Genomic DNA, 16,477 nt, shown 5'->3' with positions numbered 1-16,477 from the left:
GGATGAAAAAGGAGAAGGCCTATGGTTAGAGCAGCAAGAGAAAGACACAACGTTGAATAAGATGTCACAGAATAGTCTCTGTCCCACTGACAGTTGCCACTGACACAGTCCCAGGGCAAGGATACAATCAAGGGTTTTCAATTTCAATACCAGCTACCAAATCCTGGCCCCACTGCCCAGGGGAGGACCTGTGAAAGTGCTAGAAGAGAAACACAGGCCCCCAACACCAACCCCATGCACTCGGACACATGGAGAAACAGAAAGCTTAGGTCCAAAAGAGACTTCAAGGTTACCATCTCAGCTCCGAACCTACAAACCAGCAAGTGAGTATTAGGGCCATTTCACAGAAGCAACAAGGACCAAACTAAGTTTTTTTTCAAGCTCACACAGCAATTCTAGGAGTACAGTACACTCTTCCATGCATCAGAAATCTGCCCATCTCAGACTGTAACTTGCCCCAAACCCAGGTTCTTTCCTATCCATCCTCAAATGAGAGCCCAACTGCTCAGACCAGGGAGGACTCCTAAAAATCACAATCAACCTTATAGACCAGAAGAACTCAGTCCTTAAGGCTCTCCCTTTGCTCCCACTCTGAACCCACCTTCTATCCCCTTCTGCCCATACCTTCAACACCTGAGAGGACTCTTCTTCACCACCTTCTTCAGGCCCATCTCGGGTGTCACTATCACGAGATGAGGGGGTTCTTGAGGGGCTGGAAGGCCCTCCTAGCAGCTGAGGGGGGAGGGAACGGAGCAGCTCTTCCAGTGGCAGTTCTCCCTCACGTCGAAGTAGCTCAATCTCACGCCTCTGGGTCTCTGCATCATTGCCTTCCTGTTGTTCTTCAACCTCAATCGTCTCCTCATCATCCTCTTCCTCCTCCTCTTGGGGTTGGAAGTCCCCATCTATAGCAGGAGAACAAGGTCACAAAGTCCACGGGGCCCTGCAAGCCACAGGGTGGGTTTTCAGCTCTGGAAAGGGTACATGAGGAAGAGTAACAGAGCTAAAGAGGACACACACCTTCATCATCCATCCGGGAAACTGGGGGTGGAGGACTAGAGGCAGCTGAGGAAGAGCCAAGGCAAGGGGAGGAACCAGCTTTGCTGGAGGTCAGTGGCTGGTTGAGGCTTTGAGACAGAAGGTCTGAGTACTTTTCAGTTTGCCCCACGATGAAGTCCAGGTGCAGGTCCAGGGCTTTTTTCCGCTTTTCCTCGAGCCGGGACTGTTGTTTGAATTGCACCACCTGACACAAGCATGAAATGGAGGGATCACCAAGATAATCTTTTACTCATGTATTCTTACTCAACATTTAGGGAAGCCTCCTCTATGCTAGGCCCTGGGCTGGCTTTTCAGGAAGGAAGAGCTAAACGACCTTAAGGGTGCTTCTGAGGAAAGCAGAAAGGAAGCACAGGATAGAGAAGAGCCAGCTTAGTCTCAGGCAGTGGGGAAAGACTTACAAATGTATCTGGAGCTGAATCTTAAAGATTAAGTAGGTGTTCCCTAAGTGAAGATGAGGAAAAAGGCATCCCCTGCAGCAGAAAAAGCATGTGTAAATGGCCACGGACATACAAGAGAATGTTTGAAGTGGAAAGAAGAAAAGGAACTGGCAGAATACAAGAATGAAAATATAGACAGAAGCCAGGTAATACTTAAGAAACAATTACAGGGACTTCCCTGGTGGTCCAGTGGTAAAGAATCCCCCTTATAATGCAGGGGACACGGGTTCGATCCCTGGTCGGGGAACTAAGATCCCACATGCCGTAGTTCAACTAAGTCCGCACACCAGCGCGCCTCAATGAGAGAGCCCATGTGCTGCAAACTACAGAGCCCATGTGCCCTGGAGCCCGGGCGCCACAACTAGAGAGAGAAAACCCACAAGTCACAACTAGAGAGAAGCCCACACACCGCAACTAGAGAGAAGCCTGTGCACCACAACGAAGACCCTGACGCAGCCCAAAAAGATAAAAAAAAATAAACAAAATAATATTAAAAAAAAAAGAAACAATTACAACTTAATAAATGAGAACAATTAACGAGAACTTTGATGGTATTTAAGCAGGTAAATGGCACACACATGAAAAAGCATACTGAATGGGCTGCAAAGGACAGATGGCCTAGGGGAGTCAAGAAGTCCTATTAGCAATCCCCAAAGGCAGGGCCCATATTTTTCCACTGTACTTCTCTCTTCCTCGTAGAACTCAATGCTTGAAAGGTCCAGCACGCAACAGAAATGTCATCAGAGTTGCATGAAATAATTATCCACTCTCTCGAGGAGAACTTTAGATCATTCCTGCTACCATGCTACCCACCAGTCAACCCCAAGGCATTTCCCTTTCCCAATCTCTGCTGCCTACCTTCTCCACATTGCTCCAAAACTGCCTAACATCCTTGGCCATGGTGGAGGCGATTCGGCGCAGCTTGGCCTGCTCCTCCCTCCGGGCCCGTTCCTCTTTCTGCCGCTGCTCCTCGTGGTGCCGGATCACCATTCGCACCACCTGTGGGAATGAGGTGAAAACACTCCAAGGCCAGACCCTTGGCCCGTCCCCAAGTCAAGGGTAAAGAGAAAAGTCAAAGTCAAGAAACCTGGGAAGTCAGAGCTTGCCTCTTGAGACTAGAAGCATTTACAAGCACTGTACACCATTATGTTTGGTTCCCTTCCAACCAACCTACCCATCAAGAAAAACCAAACCTGAAAACAAAATGGAAGGTAGTAGGTCCAGTTGAGGACATACCTTACGGGCCACACCCCGTTTCCAACGGCGCTCCTGAGCAAAGTCGGCAGAGAGCCACTGCATCTCCTCACACAGATAGTCCCAGTGGCCCTTGGGGCGGGGAGGCTCAGGCACTTTAGGCAGTCTCTTCAGTGACCAGAAACCCTCCTTCCGCAGCTCAGCAATCCGAGTCTCAATCTCAGCCTCCTAATGAGGAAGAACTAGGTCAATCAAGTTACTTGACATATACTTTACCTCATGACCATGGCTGAATCCCTGAGCTCTGACTACATACAGGCACTGACTGGACTGAGTGTTATATGCTTGCCTTGAGTCCACATACCAATCCTACGAGTTGATATTATATGCTCTTCAGGTGAGCAAAAAAAAGATCAGGGAGACTGAGTGATTTACTTGAGATTACACAGATAGGAGGTGATAAGTACTGGGAATTAAAAATAGGTCTGACTCCACACACCAGATTTCATGCTTTTTCCATTTTTTTTACACTCCATACCTTATGAATATAGGCAAAACTTAGGAAAACATATCCCAAGGGAAGCTTCCCAGAGAACAAGGAAAGCATGCTTCCTTACTGACTCTAGATACAGTGAAGGGACCTTCACGGCCGCAGAATTCTACTTACACAAGAATATGTTCGTACTTAGAAATATGCTATAAAATCCAATTTACACAATCCTGTTTCTGCTTTTGAAAAATATTATTTTTATAAAAATGTACTTTTTTGTGGAAAATACCGAACAGTTATACACAAAAAGATTAACAGTGGTTAGTATTACAAAAAGATAACACTGTTTCTACATTGATTATATCTCATAAAAAAAAAATGAAAGCACTTGAAATTTTTATTTAAGAGGTGACTTATAAACTCAGGACAATTGCCCTCATTATTTTTGTCCTCTCCTGACAAAAACTAAATCAAAGGAACTAACAGCCACAGATAAGACAAGGAACTAAATGGCCTGATGGTCACCAAGGAAACACCAAGAAAGACATGGATATTAGACCAACGGCTCTCAAGTTTGAGCATGCATCAGAATCATCTGTAGTGCTTTTTAAGACAGTGCTAGACCCCATGCCTAGAGTTTTAAATGGGTAGGTAGAAGAAGGGTACGAAGAATTTGCACTTCTAATAAGTTCCCAAGTAATGCTGATGTTGCTGGCCCAGAGACGACATTTACCTCTGGTAAGTTTAACAGAGACTATAGAAGAAAAACGTGAAGTAGAAACCAGTAAATCTTAGGAGGCTCAGAGCTTACAAAGCACTTTTTTGTCTATTTTCTCCTTTAACTTAAACCTTTTAACAGCCTATCCACTATTACACCATCCCTATTTTAAAAAAAAGAAAATGAGGCTCAGAGTTCAAGCAACTTGCTCAAGATCACGTAAGTCAAAGCAGAGCCTGTATTGTAAATCAAAGATAAGGAAAGAAATGTAAAATACCCATGGGACAAAGGAGTTCAGGGAAGAAGCCTCCCAAGAAGCCTCATGGGCCTTCCCAATACGTACATGCTTGGCCTGCTCTGCAATCTCAGCATGGCTCTTCTCCCACTTTGGGCCCTTGTTAGCCAGGTCAGCAGCCTGGGGTAAGCTGAGCCCCTCCAAGGGCACTGTGGCACCATCTGGGGGCCCTGGAGGTCCATCCAAAGAGGAATCTTGAGCTATATGCTGGGGGGAGATGCCACCTGCCCCACTAGAGGCTGGGGAACTGGATGAGGCAGGGGACACAGGATTGCTGCCTGTCATGCCGTCCGACACCATCTAGAAAAGGGAGAAATGATAGATAAGGTGAATGCTTAGCAGCCCTCTACCATGGGTTTTAAGTACATTACTTCATTCTATCTCCACAAAAAAAAGCTCTGGAGTAAGGTATCAACCTCATTTTTATAAACACAACATTTGGGATGAAGTTTTAATAAGGTACTCAAGATGGCAAAGCCAAGTTTCCAGTAAACATATGCCAGAGGAATTAGAGCCTGACATTTACACAATTCCCAAATTCAAGACTACTACTATAGCACATGACTTCAACTTTTAATGATCTTTTCAGAACCTCAATGATTTCACTCACATAAACAACTCCCTATTTTTCCCTCCTTTTCACAGCAAGTATGGCAGATTCACCCATGCAAATAAATCTGAGCTACCACCAAATTCAAAAAGCATCAAAAAGTCCAAGACCACCTAAACCTCTTTATGTTCATCACCAGTCTCGGTAGTTTCCTTTACTGGAGAGGTAGGAGGGGAAAGGGAGGACTGATCACTGTTCTCGAACATCCACCTATTACAAGGTACCGCATAAGCAATAATAAGTAGAGAACAAAGTCCTACTTAAATGTGGATAGTGAGGGAACTCATGAAATTCACTCTGGCACACAAGCCTCACAGCGTGCCACTCAAATTCCTTCCTCAACTAAATGAAGAAAGACATTATGTCACATAATTTCCCAGCTGCTCAGGAAAATAATATCAAACCCATAACCATCAAAAGCCTACTGTACGGGAAACCTAGGTCTGTCCAGTTTTTTAAAAGTCATGGTTTTCCCATAATTCAAAAAGAGTCATGTACCAAAATGTTCATTGCAGCTCTATTTACAATAGCCAGGACATGGAAGCAACCTAAGTGTCCATCATCGGATGAATGGATAAAGAAGATGTGGCACATATATACAATGGAATATTACTCAGCCATAAAAAGAAATGAAATGGAGGTATTTGTAATGAGGTGGATGGAGTTAGAGTCTGTCATACAGAGTGAAGTAAGTCAGAAAGAGAAAAACAAATACAGTATGCTAACACATATATATGGAATCTAAGGAAAAAAAAAAAAAAAAGGTCATGAAAAACCTAGTGGCAAGATGGGAATAAAGACACAGACCTACTAAAGAACGGGCTTGAGGATATGGGGAGGGGGAGGGGTGAGATGTGACAGGGTGAGAGAGTGTCATGGACATATATACACTACCAAATGTAAAATAGCTAGCTAGTGGGAAGCAGCCGCATAGCATAGAGAGATCAGCTCGGTGCGACCGCCTGGCAGGGTGGAATGGGGAGGGTGGAAGGGAGGGAGATGCGGGAGGGAGGAGATATGGGAACGTGTGTATATGTGTAGCTGATTCACTTTGTTATAAAGCAGAAACTAACACACCATTGTGAAACAATTATACTTCAATAAAGATGTTTTAAAAAAAAAAAAGTCATGGTTTTCTTCTCCTACCTCCAGCACTCCCTCAGTATGAGAAAAGAATGAATACTACACACCATCCATAAGGCTTACCTCGTTCCAGTTCCAAAAGAAACCGAGCTATTCTCAAAGTACGCAGTCTTAAAAGCATTTTGTCACAAACCCCATTTCCAACCTGGCTTAATTCAACTTTTTTCAGGTAATGAGAAATTTCCATGCTCTTAGAGATCAACATTACACTAATGTCAAGTAGAATATGAGTATCCAACAGGCTTGACAGCCCACCTGAGCATCAAAGATTCTCCAAACTCAGCTACCCAGGTAGCTAGGATCATGGAAACACGGCTAAGACCTGCCACATTCCTTCTGCCTCAAAGCCAACAGCCCACAAAGCAGAAGCAGAGAAGGAACTCTCCCCACTTTCAAACCTGTGTTTGCAAGATTGGGAGCTGAGGGTGAGCAGGGGAGGGGCTGCTCTGCATGGTCCCACTCCCAGGCTCCTCTTTGGATGCCTGAAGAACGACTGGGTCGTTGTCACCACTGCTGCTGGCCGAGGGGCTGGCGTCCGGCTGCAGGGCATGCTGGGAGCTGGCCTCATTCTGGGCCACCGGCCACCGGGACCCACCTTCCAGGGCCCGGGGCCCACTAGGGCGTCCCAGCCTCCACTCAGGTTCACCGGCCTCTGGAGCACCTAAAGTAGGGTAAAAAGAGTAGAAATGGGATTTAGAAAGATTAAAGAATCTTTTTAAAAAACAGGGATAACACTAGCAAATAAAGATAACCGAACACAGTGATTATAGCTTGTGTTTCTTGAGCATCTACTATGTGTCAAATACTTTACTGAGTACTTACTTGATGTGTTGTATAATCCTCACATCTACCTTATAAACCAGATACTTTTCATGCTATGATAAATGCTTAGTTCCTTCTACATACCAAAAACAGAGCTATGCAGAAAGACCACTGACATAAATGTAGCTTACGTTCTAATATTTCCTCTGTTTTATAAGTTAGGAAATCAGAATACAAAGAGACCAAAAGACTTGCATAAGGTCACAGTAAGGAAGTAGGAGGAGGACGACAAACCTAGACAGTCTGATGCCAAAACCAAGAGAACGTGCTACTCTCCTTGGTAGAGTCAGGGTGATCAGATCTTTCTCTCTCCATAGTCCCAGATCTGTTGTTGCACCACAATCATTATCTCAAACATCTTTCCCATTAGCATCAGCACATGAAATGGTATTTGAGCCCTCACCTGTGTGAGCTGAGACCACACCCCCTGTGAAAGTCTGTACTTCCACGGTGCCGCCGTACTGAGGGGAATCACGCCTGAAACAAACAGGGAAGAAAACAGCAGTGAGGAACTAATCCACATTTACCAACATTCATCAAAGCCTTCTTTACACCATCTTTTGAGGCTTTTAAATATACCCAAACCAGTTCAAAGGTGGAAGTGAATTACAGTAGTAAATAAAAATCACATTTCAGAAAAATAAAATCAAACCATGTTTTGTGAAAACAGAATTCCCTAGTAACATGAGATTCTGGCTGGGGAGGAGAAGCAGGGAAGTGAAGTCCCCCAAACAAGTTTAAAAAGCTTAAGGGTAAAAGGCTCCAACTTCTGAATGGAGGACAAATTAACAAAGCCAAAAAAGATGTCACATCCAGAAGCTCAAAAGGTGCTGGCTGCCTGGCAGCCGGCTCTCCTTTCCAGTGAGGGCTAAACATAGGAGGATCCACCCTTCCTCAGGGCAGGCCCTGCGACTCCTATACCTGCGCCATATGACACTTCCCCAAACACCAGAACTAGAGCAGGAGACCTTAGAGAAGCAGAGGTAAGGAAACCCGAACAGCAAAGAACCATACCCCGGAAATAGGCAGGGTAAACCCACACAAGGCCCGGAAGTGTTTCCCCAGTGTTTAAGGAAATTCTTTAACCACGGTGCAGCCTTCGATTCACTCCACCTTCCACAACAGAGTCACTGGAATCGAGCTAACCAGAATCCAAGAAGCTTGAACTCTCGACCCCCGGCTTCATTACCGTCTCCCAACCCGTCCCCACAGCCTGACCCAGCGTGACCCCTGACCTCTGCCCCAACTTGCCACTAGCCCTAAGATAGCCCCGCCCCCTCCTAGACTCCCACCCCACCCAACGTGCGCGACTGGGGGAGGGGCCCGCGCGTGCGCGCCTGGAGGCGGAGAGAGCCGGCTGCGCGCACCGCCCGGGGGCTCCCGCCAGAACCCAAACCCACGCACCCAAGGGTCGCAGAACTAAGAAGCCTCTCATCCCTGCCTGTCAGGGAGCCCCCACCACCACACCGCGAAAGGCTGAGATAAGGGAGGGCTCGTGCCGCCAGGTCCTGGCTCCTGACTGGATATGGTGGGCGCGGGCCCCGACTATTCGTCCCACGCCCCCCTTCCTCTTCCCGCGCGCCCCTTAGGGGGGACTGGGGTTGGTGGGCGGGCAGGAGCGCACCTGGGTCCGTCCTCTCAGGGCTCGCTCGCTCGCTCAGGCACGCGTGCGCAGACGGGCGGGAGGGGAGAGAAGACGCGCCCGGGCCCAGAGCCGGCCGGCCTGGCCCCCCTCAGCCTGTCTCTATGGGCGCGCGCCGACAGCCTCGCGCACCGGCCCCGGGGCCCCGGCCGAAGGTGCGCGCGCAGCACCCCGGGAAGGTGGGAGGGGAGGCGGTGGCGGAAAGATGCGCGCGCAGTCACCCGTCAGGGGAGGGGGAGCTGTGGGGCGTCCGCCATCTTGTCTCCCTCTCCTTACCTGCGTCCTCGGGGGCGTGCGCACCACCCCCCTCCCGCCGAGGAGGGGGGGAGGGCCCCCTCTTGGCTGCCGCTTTCGCGGCCTTTAAATTCCCCTGGGGCCCGCGGTTACTGCCACCGCCTTGCTTCCACTGCTTCCTCTCGCGGCACAGAGATGCGGGCGGTGGGTGGGAAAAATGGGAGACGCTACTCGCAGCGAACCGCCACCGCCGCTTCCGAGGCCTCACCAAAATGGCCGCCGCCGTCTCGGCCGCCACCACCAACACCACCGCCACCACCACAGCTCACTATCGCTACCGCCGGCGCGGCCCGTCCTCTCGCGAGAGACAGTAACTGGAGGTTCGGGGAGCGGAGAGGTTCGCGTGCTAGCGTAGGGCGCTGCCCGACGCGCAAGGCAGGTTGGGAGATGTAGTCCGCCCGGAGGCTCGGCGCTTGCCCCGCGGCAGAAAGCTTTTACCCTACACGGCGGAACCTGCCGCTGGGGCTGCTTTGCGGCTGCCAACTCGGATCGATGCACCCCACTTTTTTTTTTAATAGATCACCCAGAAAGCTGAAGCAATTTCTCAGGTACTTTCAGCAAGTTAGCAGTGGAACCTGGGCCTCTGGATTCCCACGACAGTCCACTTATGTAGAGCTGCTTCGTTTTACGCAAGGGTGGTATTCCCAGTAACTCCTAAGCACTTATGCCATCTGTTAGCCAACATTTTGGGTTAAGAACCCCTTTGAGAATATGATACCCTCACCCCGGAACAGAATAATAATAATAACAGATACCTTCTATTAAGGCCACTTTGTACACTGATTATCTTTTTTAATCCTAGCAGTGCTCCATTTTACAAATGATTTGAGGCTCATAGATTAACCAGTGACAGAGTCCAGAACGAAGGTTCATAACCAAGCAGTCTAAGTCACAGGATACAAACACAAAATGTACCACCTAAAGCCCACCCTAGGAGCCAGGTACAGAATCCCAGATAAAGCTCTCATTCAGCTCCTCTTCATCCACTCACTTGAGCTCTTCCCCATTCTACTCAAAGAGTTGATTCTCTCTCTGCGTTGTTGATTTGAAGTCCAGTTTTTGTTACAGCAAAGACCAGGGGTTGAAAGCTCAAAAACCTAGGAGGACCAGGAAGGTAGTGTAAATAAAGCAAAGAGGGGCAAAATACATCAGATTCAGCCACAGGCTGTCAGTTTGCTACCTCTGTCCTATGCTGGAGCCTCAGGGCACACAGAAGCATCCAGGATGAATTGTTTGATTGAAAAAGTGGATAAGTGCCCATCCATTTAGGCCCAGTTCAAAATCTTTCTTTCCAGGCCAAGCTTACATATTTCCAAGACTCCATAGAACCACACTGAGCTCCCAAGAGATCTCAACATTTCTTGGCCTTCCCATATACTTTTTTATCCTTTTTCAATATTTTTCCTTCAGAATTTAGCTCAAGGGCCACAACCCCCAGATGATCTCTCTTGACTACCCTTAGTCTGGTTTAATACTCCTTCTGGCTCCCATAGCCTCCTGGGCTTCATAAAGAACTGATTGCATTGTATCTGGATTCATGGTCTGTCCACCCCACACCCAAAACTGTTGTTAACCCCTTGAGGGTAAGGACGTGGTTTATACCTGACAATTCACTATACCAGTCTCAGAAAGATTATTCAGGAAATTTACTAGTATTATCATACCTTATGAAACACAGAAATAACTGGTATTGGATATGTGAGCTCAAACTCAAGATAAGTCTAAAGTCTATCTTCCATTTTCATTGACTATAACCCTGGTCCAGCCACCGTCATCTCTTGGCTTGGATTACTCCTCACTGGGCCTCCCACTTCCACTCCCGTTTCCCTTTACTCCGTTCTCCACACAGCAACCAGAGTGACCTTTTCATATAAATCAGATCATGATGCTCTCACACTTAAGATCATCTTAGTTCTCTTAAATGAAAATTATGTATCCTGGTTTACAATTCCCATAGGACAGACATTATGTTGAGCTGAAGAAGCCAGACACGAGAGTAAATGCATATGATTCCAATTATATAAAGTTCAGGAGCAGACAGAATTAACTGATGGTGATGAAAATCAGAACAATAACCATTGGGGGAGAAAGATTTTAACTGGAAAGATGCACAAGGGGGATACTAGAAATGTATCAGAGGTTGGTAAACTATGGCCCAAAGGGCAAGTCCTGCCCACCACCTGTTTTTGTACAGCTGGCAAGCTAAGAATGGTTTTTACATTTTCAAATGGTTGAGGAAAAAATCAAAAGAAGAAAAATATTTTGTGATACGTTAAAATTACAAGTAATTCAAATGTCAGTGTCCGCAACTAAAGGTTTATGGGAATCTGACCATGCCTCTTCATTACATAGCAACTATGGCTGCTTTCCTGCTATAGTAGCAGAGCTGAGTAGTTGCAGCAGAGACCATAGCCCACAAAGCCTAAACTATTTTCTATCTGGCATCTTACAAAAAAAAGTTTGCTGACTCCTGTTCTATATCTTGATCTGGATGAGGTCACATCCATGGGTGTATACAGATGTAAACATTCCCTGAAAATTTGTACACTTCATGTATCTCACAACATGTATTTTATACTTAATTTTTTTCAATAAAATAACCGTACAGGATATGATCCCTGTCTATTTTTTTAACCTCATTTACCCCTCGTTCACTATACTATAGCCACCATGCCCTTCTCCAAACCATCCATCCAATTCACTTCTGCTTCCAGAGCCTTCATCTCCATTGTTCCCTCCGTCTAAAAATTTTTCTTGGAATTCCCTGGCGGTCCAGTGGTTAAAACTCAGCGCTTTCACTGCTTGGGCCTGGGTTCAATCCCTGGTCGGGGAACTCAGATTCCCAAAAATAATAATAAAAATAAAAATTTTTCTCATGGCCAACTCTCCCTTTTCATGAAGGTCTTAGTTCAAATGTTGCCTCCTCAGAGAAATTCCCTGATATTAAATAGCCCTTTCACCGCCTGTCGCTCTTTATCACATGCCTTTTTCACAACACTTACCTGAAGTTATTCATTTATTTGTATGTTTGTTTATTGTCTGCCCCCTTCCCACTAAAAGATAAACTCCTTGAGAGCAGGTACATTGTCACAGCGTCACAGTATCTCTAGATAATTAATATATGAAAAACATTTCAAACAACCCTGTGAAGAAGAGATTGTTCCATTAGACAAATGAAATTTTGGTTGAATGAAAAGTGAATAATGAAGACTCAATATTGTCAAGATGTCAGTTCTTCCCAACTTGATCTATAGATTCAATGCAATCCAATCAAAATCCCAGCAAGTTACTTTGTGGATATCAACAAGCTGATTCTAAAGTTTGTATGGAGAGGCAAAAGATCAGAATAGCCAAAAGAGTATTGAAGGAGAACCAAATTGGAAGACTGACACTACCAGACTTCAAGCCTTACTATAAAGCTGCAGTAATCAAGACAGTGTGGTATTGGCAAAAGAATAGACAGATCAATGGAACAGAATAGAGAGCCCAGAAATAGACCCATGTAAATATAGTCTACTGATCTTTGATAAAGGAGCAAAGGCGATACAATAGAACAAAGGTAGTCTTTTCAACAAATGGCGCTGGAACGACTGGACATCCACATGCAAAAAATTTAATCTAGACACAGATCTTATACCCTTCACAAAAATTAACTCAAAGTGGATCACACACTTAAATGTAAAGCACAAAACTATAAAATTCCTAGAAGATAACACAGGAGAAAATCTAGATGACCACTTGTATGTGGCAATGATGACTTTTTTTTTTTTTGGCTGCGTTGGGTCTTCGTTGCTGTGCACACGCTTTCTCTAGTTGTGGCGAGTGGGGGCTACTCTTCGTTGCGGTGCTCAGGCTTTTTTTAATAAATTTATTTATTTATTTATTTATTTTTGGCTGTGTTGGGTCTTCGTTGCTGTGTGCAGACTTTCTCTAGTTGCAGTGAGCAGGAGCAACTCTTCATTGCGGTTCGTGGGCTTCTCCTTGCGGTGGCTTCTCTTGTTGCGGAGCACTGGCTCCAGGCGCGCGGGCTTCAGTAGTTGTGGCACGTGGGCTCAGTAGTTGTGGCTTGCAGGCTTCTAGAGCGCAGGCTCAGTAGCTGTGGCGCACGGGCTCAGTTGCTCTATGGCATGTGGGATCTTCCCGGACCAGGGCTCGAACTGTGTCCCCTGCATTGGCAGGCAGGTTCTTAACCACTGTGCCACCAGGGAAGTCCAATGATGACTTTTCAGATGCAACAACAAAGGTATGATCCATGAAAGAAATAATTGATAAACCGGATTTCACTGAAATGAAAAACTGCTCTGTGAAAGACAACGTCAAGGGAATGAGAAGATAAGCCACAGAGGGAAAATATTTGCAAAAGACCCATCTGATAAAGGACTGTTATCCAAAATATACAAAGAACTCTTAAAACTCAAAAATAAGAAAACAACCCAATTAAAAAAAAAAATGGGTCAAAGACCTTAACAGACACCTCACCAAAAAAGATACACAGACAGCAAATAAGCATATGAAAAGATGCTCCACATCATATGTCATCAGGGAAATGCAAATTAAAACAAAAATGACATACCACTACACATCTATTAGAATGCTCCAAATCCAGAACACTGACAACATCAAATGCTGATGAGAATGTGGAGCAGTGGGAACTCTCATGCATTGCTGGTGGGAATGCAAAATGGTACAGCCACTGTGGAAGACAATTTGGTGGATTTTTACAAAAGTAAATATACTCTTACCATACAAACCGGTAATCACTCCCTTTAAACACCCAAAGGAGTTGAAAATTCATGTCCACACAAAACCTGCACATGGATGTCTACAGCAGTTTTATGTAGAACTGCCAGAACTTAGGAGCAACCAAAATGTCCTTCAATGGGTGAATGGTTAAATAAGCTGTGGTACATTCAGACAATGGGCTATTTATTATTCAATGCTAAAAAGAAGTGAGCTATCAAGCTATGAAAAGACATGGTGAAATCTTAAACGCAGTACTAAGTAAAAAAAATAAATCTGAAAAGACTGCATACTGGGACTTCCCTGGTGGTGCAGTGGTTAAGAATCCGCCTGCCAATTCAGGGGACACGAGTTCGAGCCCTGGTCGGGGAAGATCCCACATGCCACGGAGCAACTAAGCCCGCGCGCCACAACTACTGAGGCTGCGCGACACAGCTACTGGAGCGCACGCACCTAGAGCCCGTGCTCCGCAACAAGAAGAGCCACCGCAATGAGAAGCCCGCGCACCACAATGAAGAGCAACCCCTGCTCGCCGCAACTAGAGAAAGCCCGCGCAGCAACGAAGACCCAGTGCAGCCAATAAATAAATGAATTTTAAAAATTAAAAAAAAAAAAGACTGCATACTATATGATTCCAACTATATGACATTCTGGCAAAGGCAACACTATGGAGATAGTAAAAAGATCAGTGGTTGTCAGGGATTGGGGGTGGGGAGATGGGACGAATAGGAGCACAAAATCCTCTAAAAATAGAGGATTTTTAGAGCAAAGAATACTCTGTATGATACTTACTGGTGGGTACGTGTCATTATACATTTGTCCAAACCCATAAAATGCACACCAGGAGTGAACCATAATGTAAACTATGGACTTCGGGTGATAATAACGTGTCAGTGTAGGTATGTCAATTATAACAAACGTACCACTCTCATGGGAGATGTTGAAAATGGGGCGATACTATGCATGTGTGGGGGCAGGGGCTATATAGGAAATCTCTGTACCTTCCCCTCAATGCTGTGAACCTAAAACTGTTCTAAAAAATAAAGTCGTGGGGAATTCCCTGGCGGTCCAGTGGTTAGGACTTGGTGCTTCCACTGCAGGTACCTGGGTTCTATCCCTGGTCGGGGAACTAAGATCCCACAAGCGGGATAAATAAATAAATAAATAAAATAAAGTCTTAATTTAAAAAAAGGTGAATGATGCCCATCTTTTTAGACCCTCCTCCCATCATCCTCAGAAGATGAGGCCAAGCCAGAGTCTGAATGGATTGAACATAGCCTTGTACTACTAATTCCTTACTATGTGACCTTGAGCAATTCACCTCACCTCTCTGAGCCTCTCTCTCCTCATCTGTAAAGTGGGGATAGAGTTGCTGATGTAAACTTGCTTTGAAAGCTCTAAAGAACCAGCTAAATGCAGGGGGTATTTTGAGCCTCTATTTCAGAGTCTCAAACTCATGATCTTCAGGTCAAGTTTAGCCTTCAGATGTGCTTTACATAATGTATTGATATTCTGAGTATTATTAATACTTTAGGCAGGAGAGTGAAGGTTCTTACTTGCCATAAGCCCCACCATTTCTAATTGTCTTTTACTGGGCGACCTCACACATTCGTCATATCTGCCTGGCTCCTGAAGGCAGTTGAATCTGCAACTTCTTGTTCCTACACGTGAGTGGGAGAGACGGGAGCAAAGATGACACAGCCCTTGCTCTCAAGAATTTAGTCTCATTGCGGAGTGAGCTGTGAGCTTGGTAAAAAGTCAGGGCAGAGCGTTTTGATGCCACGGTGGTCAAGGGTTGTGTCAGATCCAGTGGGGAGGACTTCCAAGGGAAGTTGTCGTTTGAGTCTGACCTTGAAAAATTTAGGCATGAAGGGTAGGCACTTCAAGAAGATGACATGGCCTCAATGAAGCTGAGGGTTGTGGGGGACAGTGAGTAGATCAGCTTATTTTCTTTATAAGGGAACAGATTGAGGCAGATAGGTCACCTGGAGCCAGGCTGCCAAAGGCCCAGCATGCCACGCTAGGTAGTAAGGGATTCGTTCAGAGGTTACAGGGAGCTATTGAAAGTTGTTGAGCAGGAATTGGCATGGTCCAGCCTCCACTTTCCAAAGGACAATCTAACAGAATGAATGGGGTGGCTGTAAAGATAGCTGTAAGGCTGGAGATAAGAGAGGCCAGAGCTGTTACCCAGTTGTAATGGGGGCTACTGGCCAGCAGGTGGCAGTGGAGATGGAGGGAGAGACACTGCAGAGGAAGAATTAGCAGGATTTGGCAGACAGTTTACTGCTAGTGATAACGATCCTCTAAACAGCAGTTCCTCTTGCCTTCTGTGAAGCTAGCCTTTCCCAGTCTCCTCCTACCTCCTACCTCCCTGGACGCTCCTTCTCAGTCTTGCTTACAGGCCACTTCTCCTGGACACCTCCATCAACTGTAGGGGGTCCTCAGCATACTTCCCTCAATTGCCTTCTCTCATCCAGCACGTTCTCAAGGGCAGAGGCAGGTACCCCAAAGCTTCAGGACCCCTCCCTTACAGGGACCCTTAATTACTCGAAGTATCTGGGGGTTATAGAACAGTCTAGGTGAGGTGGGAAAGCCAGGTTGCAACCCGAAAGCATTTGCACGTAAGCATTTCTGATAATTTGCCTAAAGAGAAGAAAAAGACACTAATCCCTAAGGCTCCAGTAATTTGTCATGATTTCATCATGCAGTCTAATGACCACCTCTTAAGCCAAGGACTCGCAAGGATTATTCCCAGCTTGGAACTTGGTTTCCCATCTAACTCGTGGATTCCTCCTGCAGGCATCCCAGGCACTTTGGACGCATACATTTAAAACTAACTCTGGCGGTCCAGTGGTTAAGACTCCAGGCTTCCACTGCAGGCGGCGCAGGTTCGAACCCTGGTTGGGGAACTAAGCTCCTGCATGCCTCATGGTGCGGCCAATAATAAATTAATTAATTAAACTGAACTCATGATCTGAACCACAAATCCGCTCTGCAGTCCACCACTATCCACCCAGTTCAAACCAGAATGGAAGG

At 46.0% G+C, this 16,477-nt stretch overlaps 2 protein-coding genes and 1 non-coding gene across 6 annotated transcripts in view; 1 reads left to right on the top strand and 2 right to left on the bottom strand.

The window, feature by feature from the left end:
* Positions 1-8,970, bottom strand: part of LOC118880713 (Snf2 related CREBBP activator protein) — a 33,101-nt gene extending 24,131 nt beyond the window's left edge. The window contains exons 1-8 of one of the 4 annotated variants that reach the window (XM_036824555.1): positions 8,910-8,970; positions 7,169-7,242; positions 6,342-6,604; positions 4,239-4,490; positions 2,730-2,915; positions 2,352-2,492; positions 1,018-1,240; positions 625-902 (exon numbers count right to left, since the gene is read on the bottom strand). In XM_036824555.1, the coding sequence (XP_036680450.1) occupies positions 625-902; positions 1,018-1,240; positions 2,352-2,492; positions 2,730-2,915; positions 4,239-4,490; positions 6,342-6,395 (1,134 nt within the window). In that variant the 5' untranslated portion in view covers positions 6,396-6,604; positions 7,169-7,242; positions 8,910-8,970. Of the gene's footprint in view, positions 1-624; positions 903-1,017; positions 1,241-2,351; positions 2,493-2,729; positions 2,916-4,238; positions 4,491-6,341; positions 6,605-7,168; positions 7,243-8,389; positions 8,602-8,683; positions 8,823-8,909 lie in introns of those variants that run through there. The other 3 variants (XM_036824554.1, XM_036824553.1, XM_036824557.1) reach the window with 3 other exon arrangements.
* On the bottom strand, positions 77-203 carry LOC118882116. Its single transcript, XR_005016671.1, has one exon. It is a non-coding gene; the product is annotated as a small nucleolar RNA SNORA30/SNORA37 family (small nucleolar RNA).
* LOC118881662 lies at positions 8,803-9,352 on the top strand. The gene is given in 3 exon segments (XM_036826784.1): positions 8,803-8,959; positions 8,962-9,011; positions 9,220-9,352. Coding segments are annotated over 3 exon segments (306 nt in total). The 5' UTR covers positions 8,803-8,836.
* The last annotated feature ends 7,125 nt before the right edge of the window (positions 9,353-16,477 follow it).

The sequence above is a fragment of the Balaenoptera musculus genome, chromosome 15 (genome assembly GCF_009873245.2).
Source record: "Balaenoptera musculus isolate JJ_BM4_2016_0621 chromosome 15, mBalMus1.pri.v3, whole genome shotgun sequence".
NCBI classification, from domain to species: domain Eukaryota; kingdom Metazoa; phylum Chordata; class Mammalia; order Artiodactyla; family Balaenopteridae; genus Balaenoptera; species Balaenoptera musculus.
The sequence above is the reverse complement of the archived record's forward strand: the minus strand, read 5'-3'. Positions and strand labels throughout refer to the sequence as shown.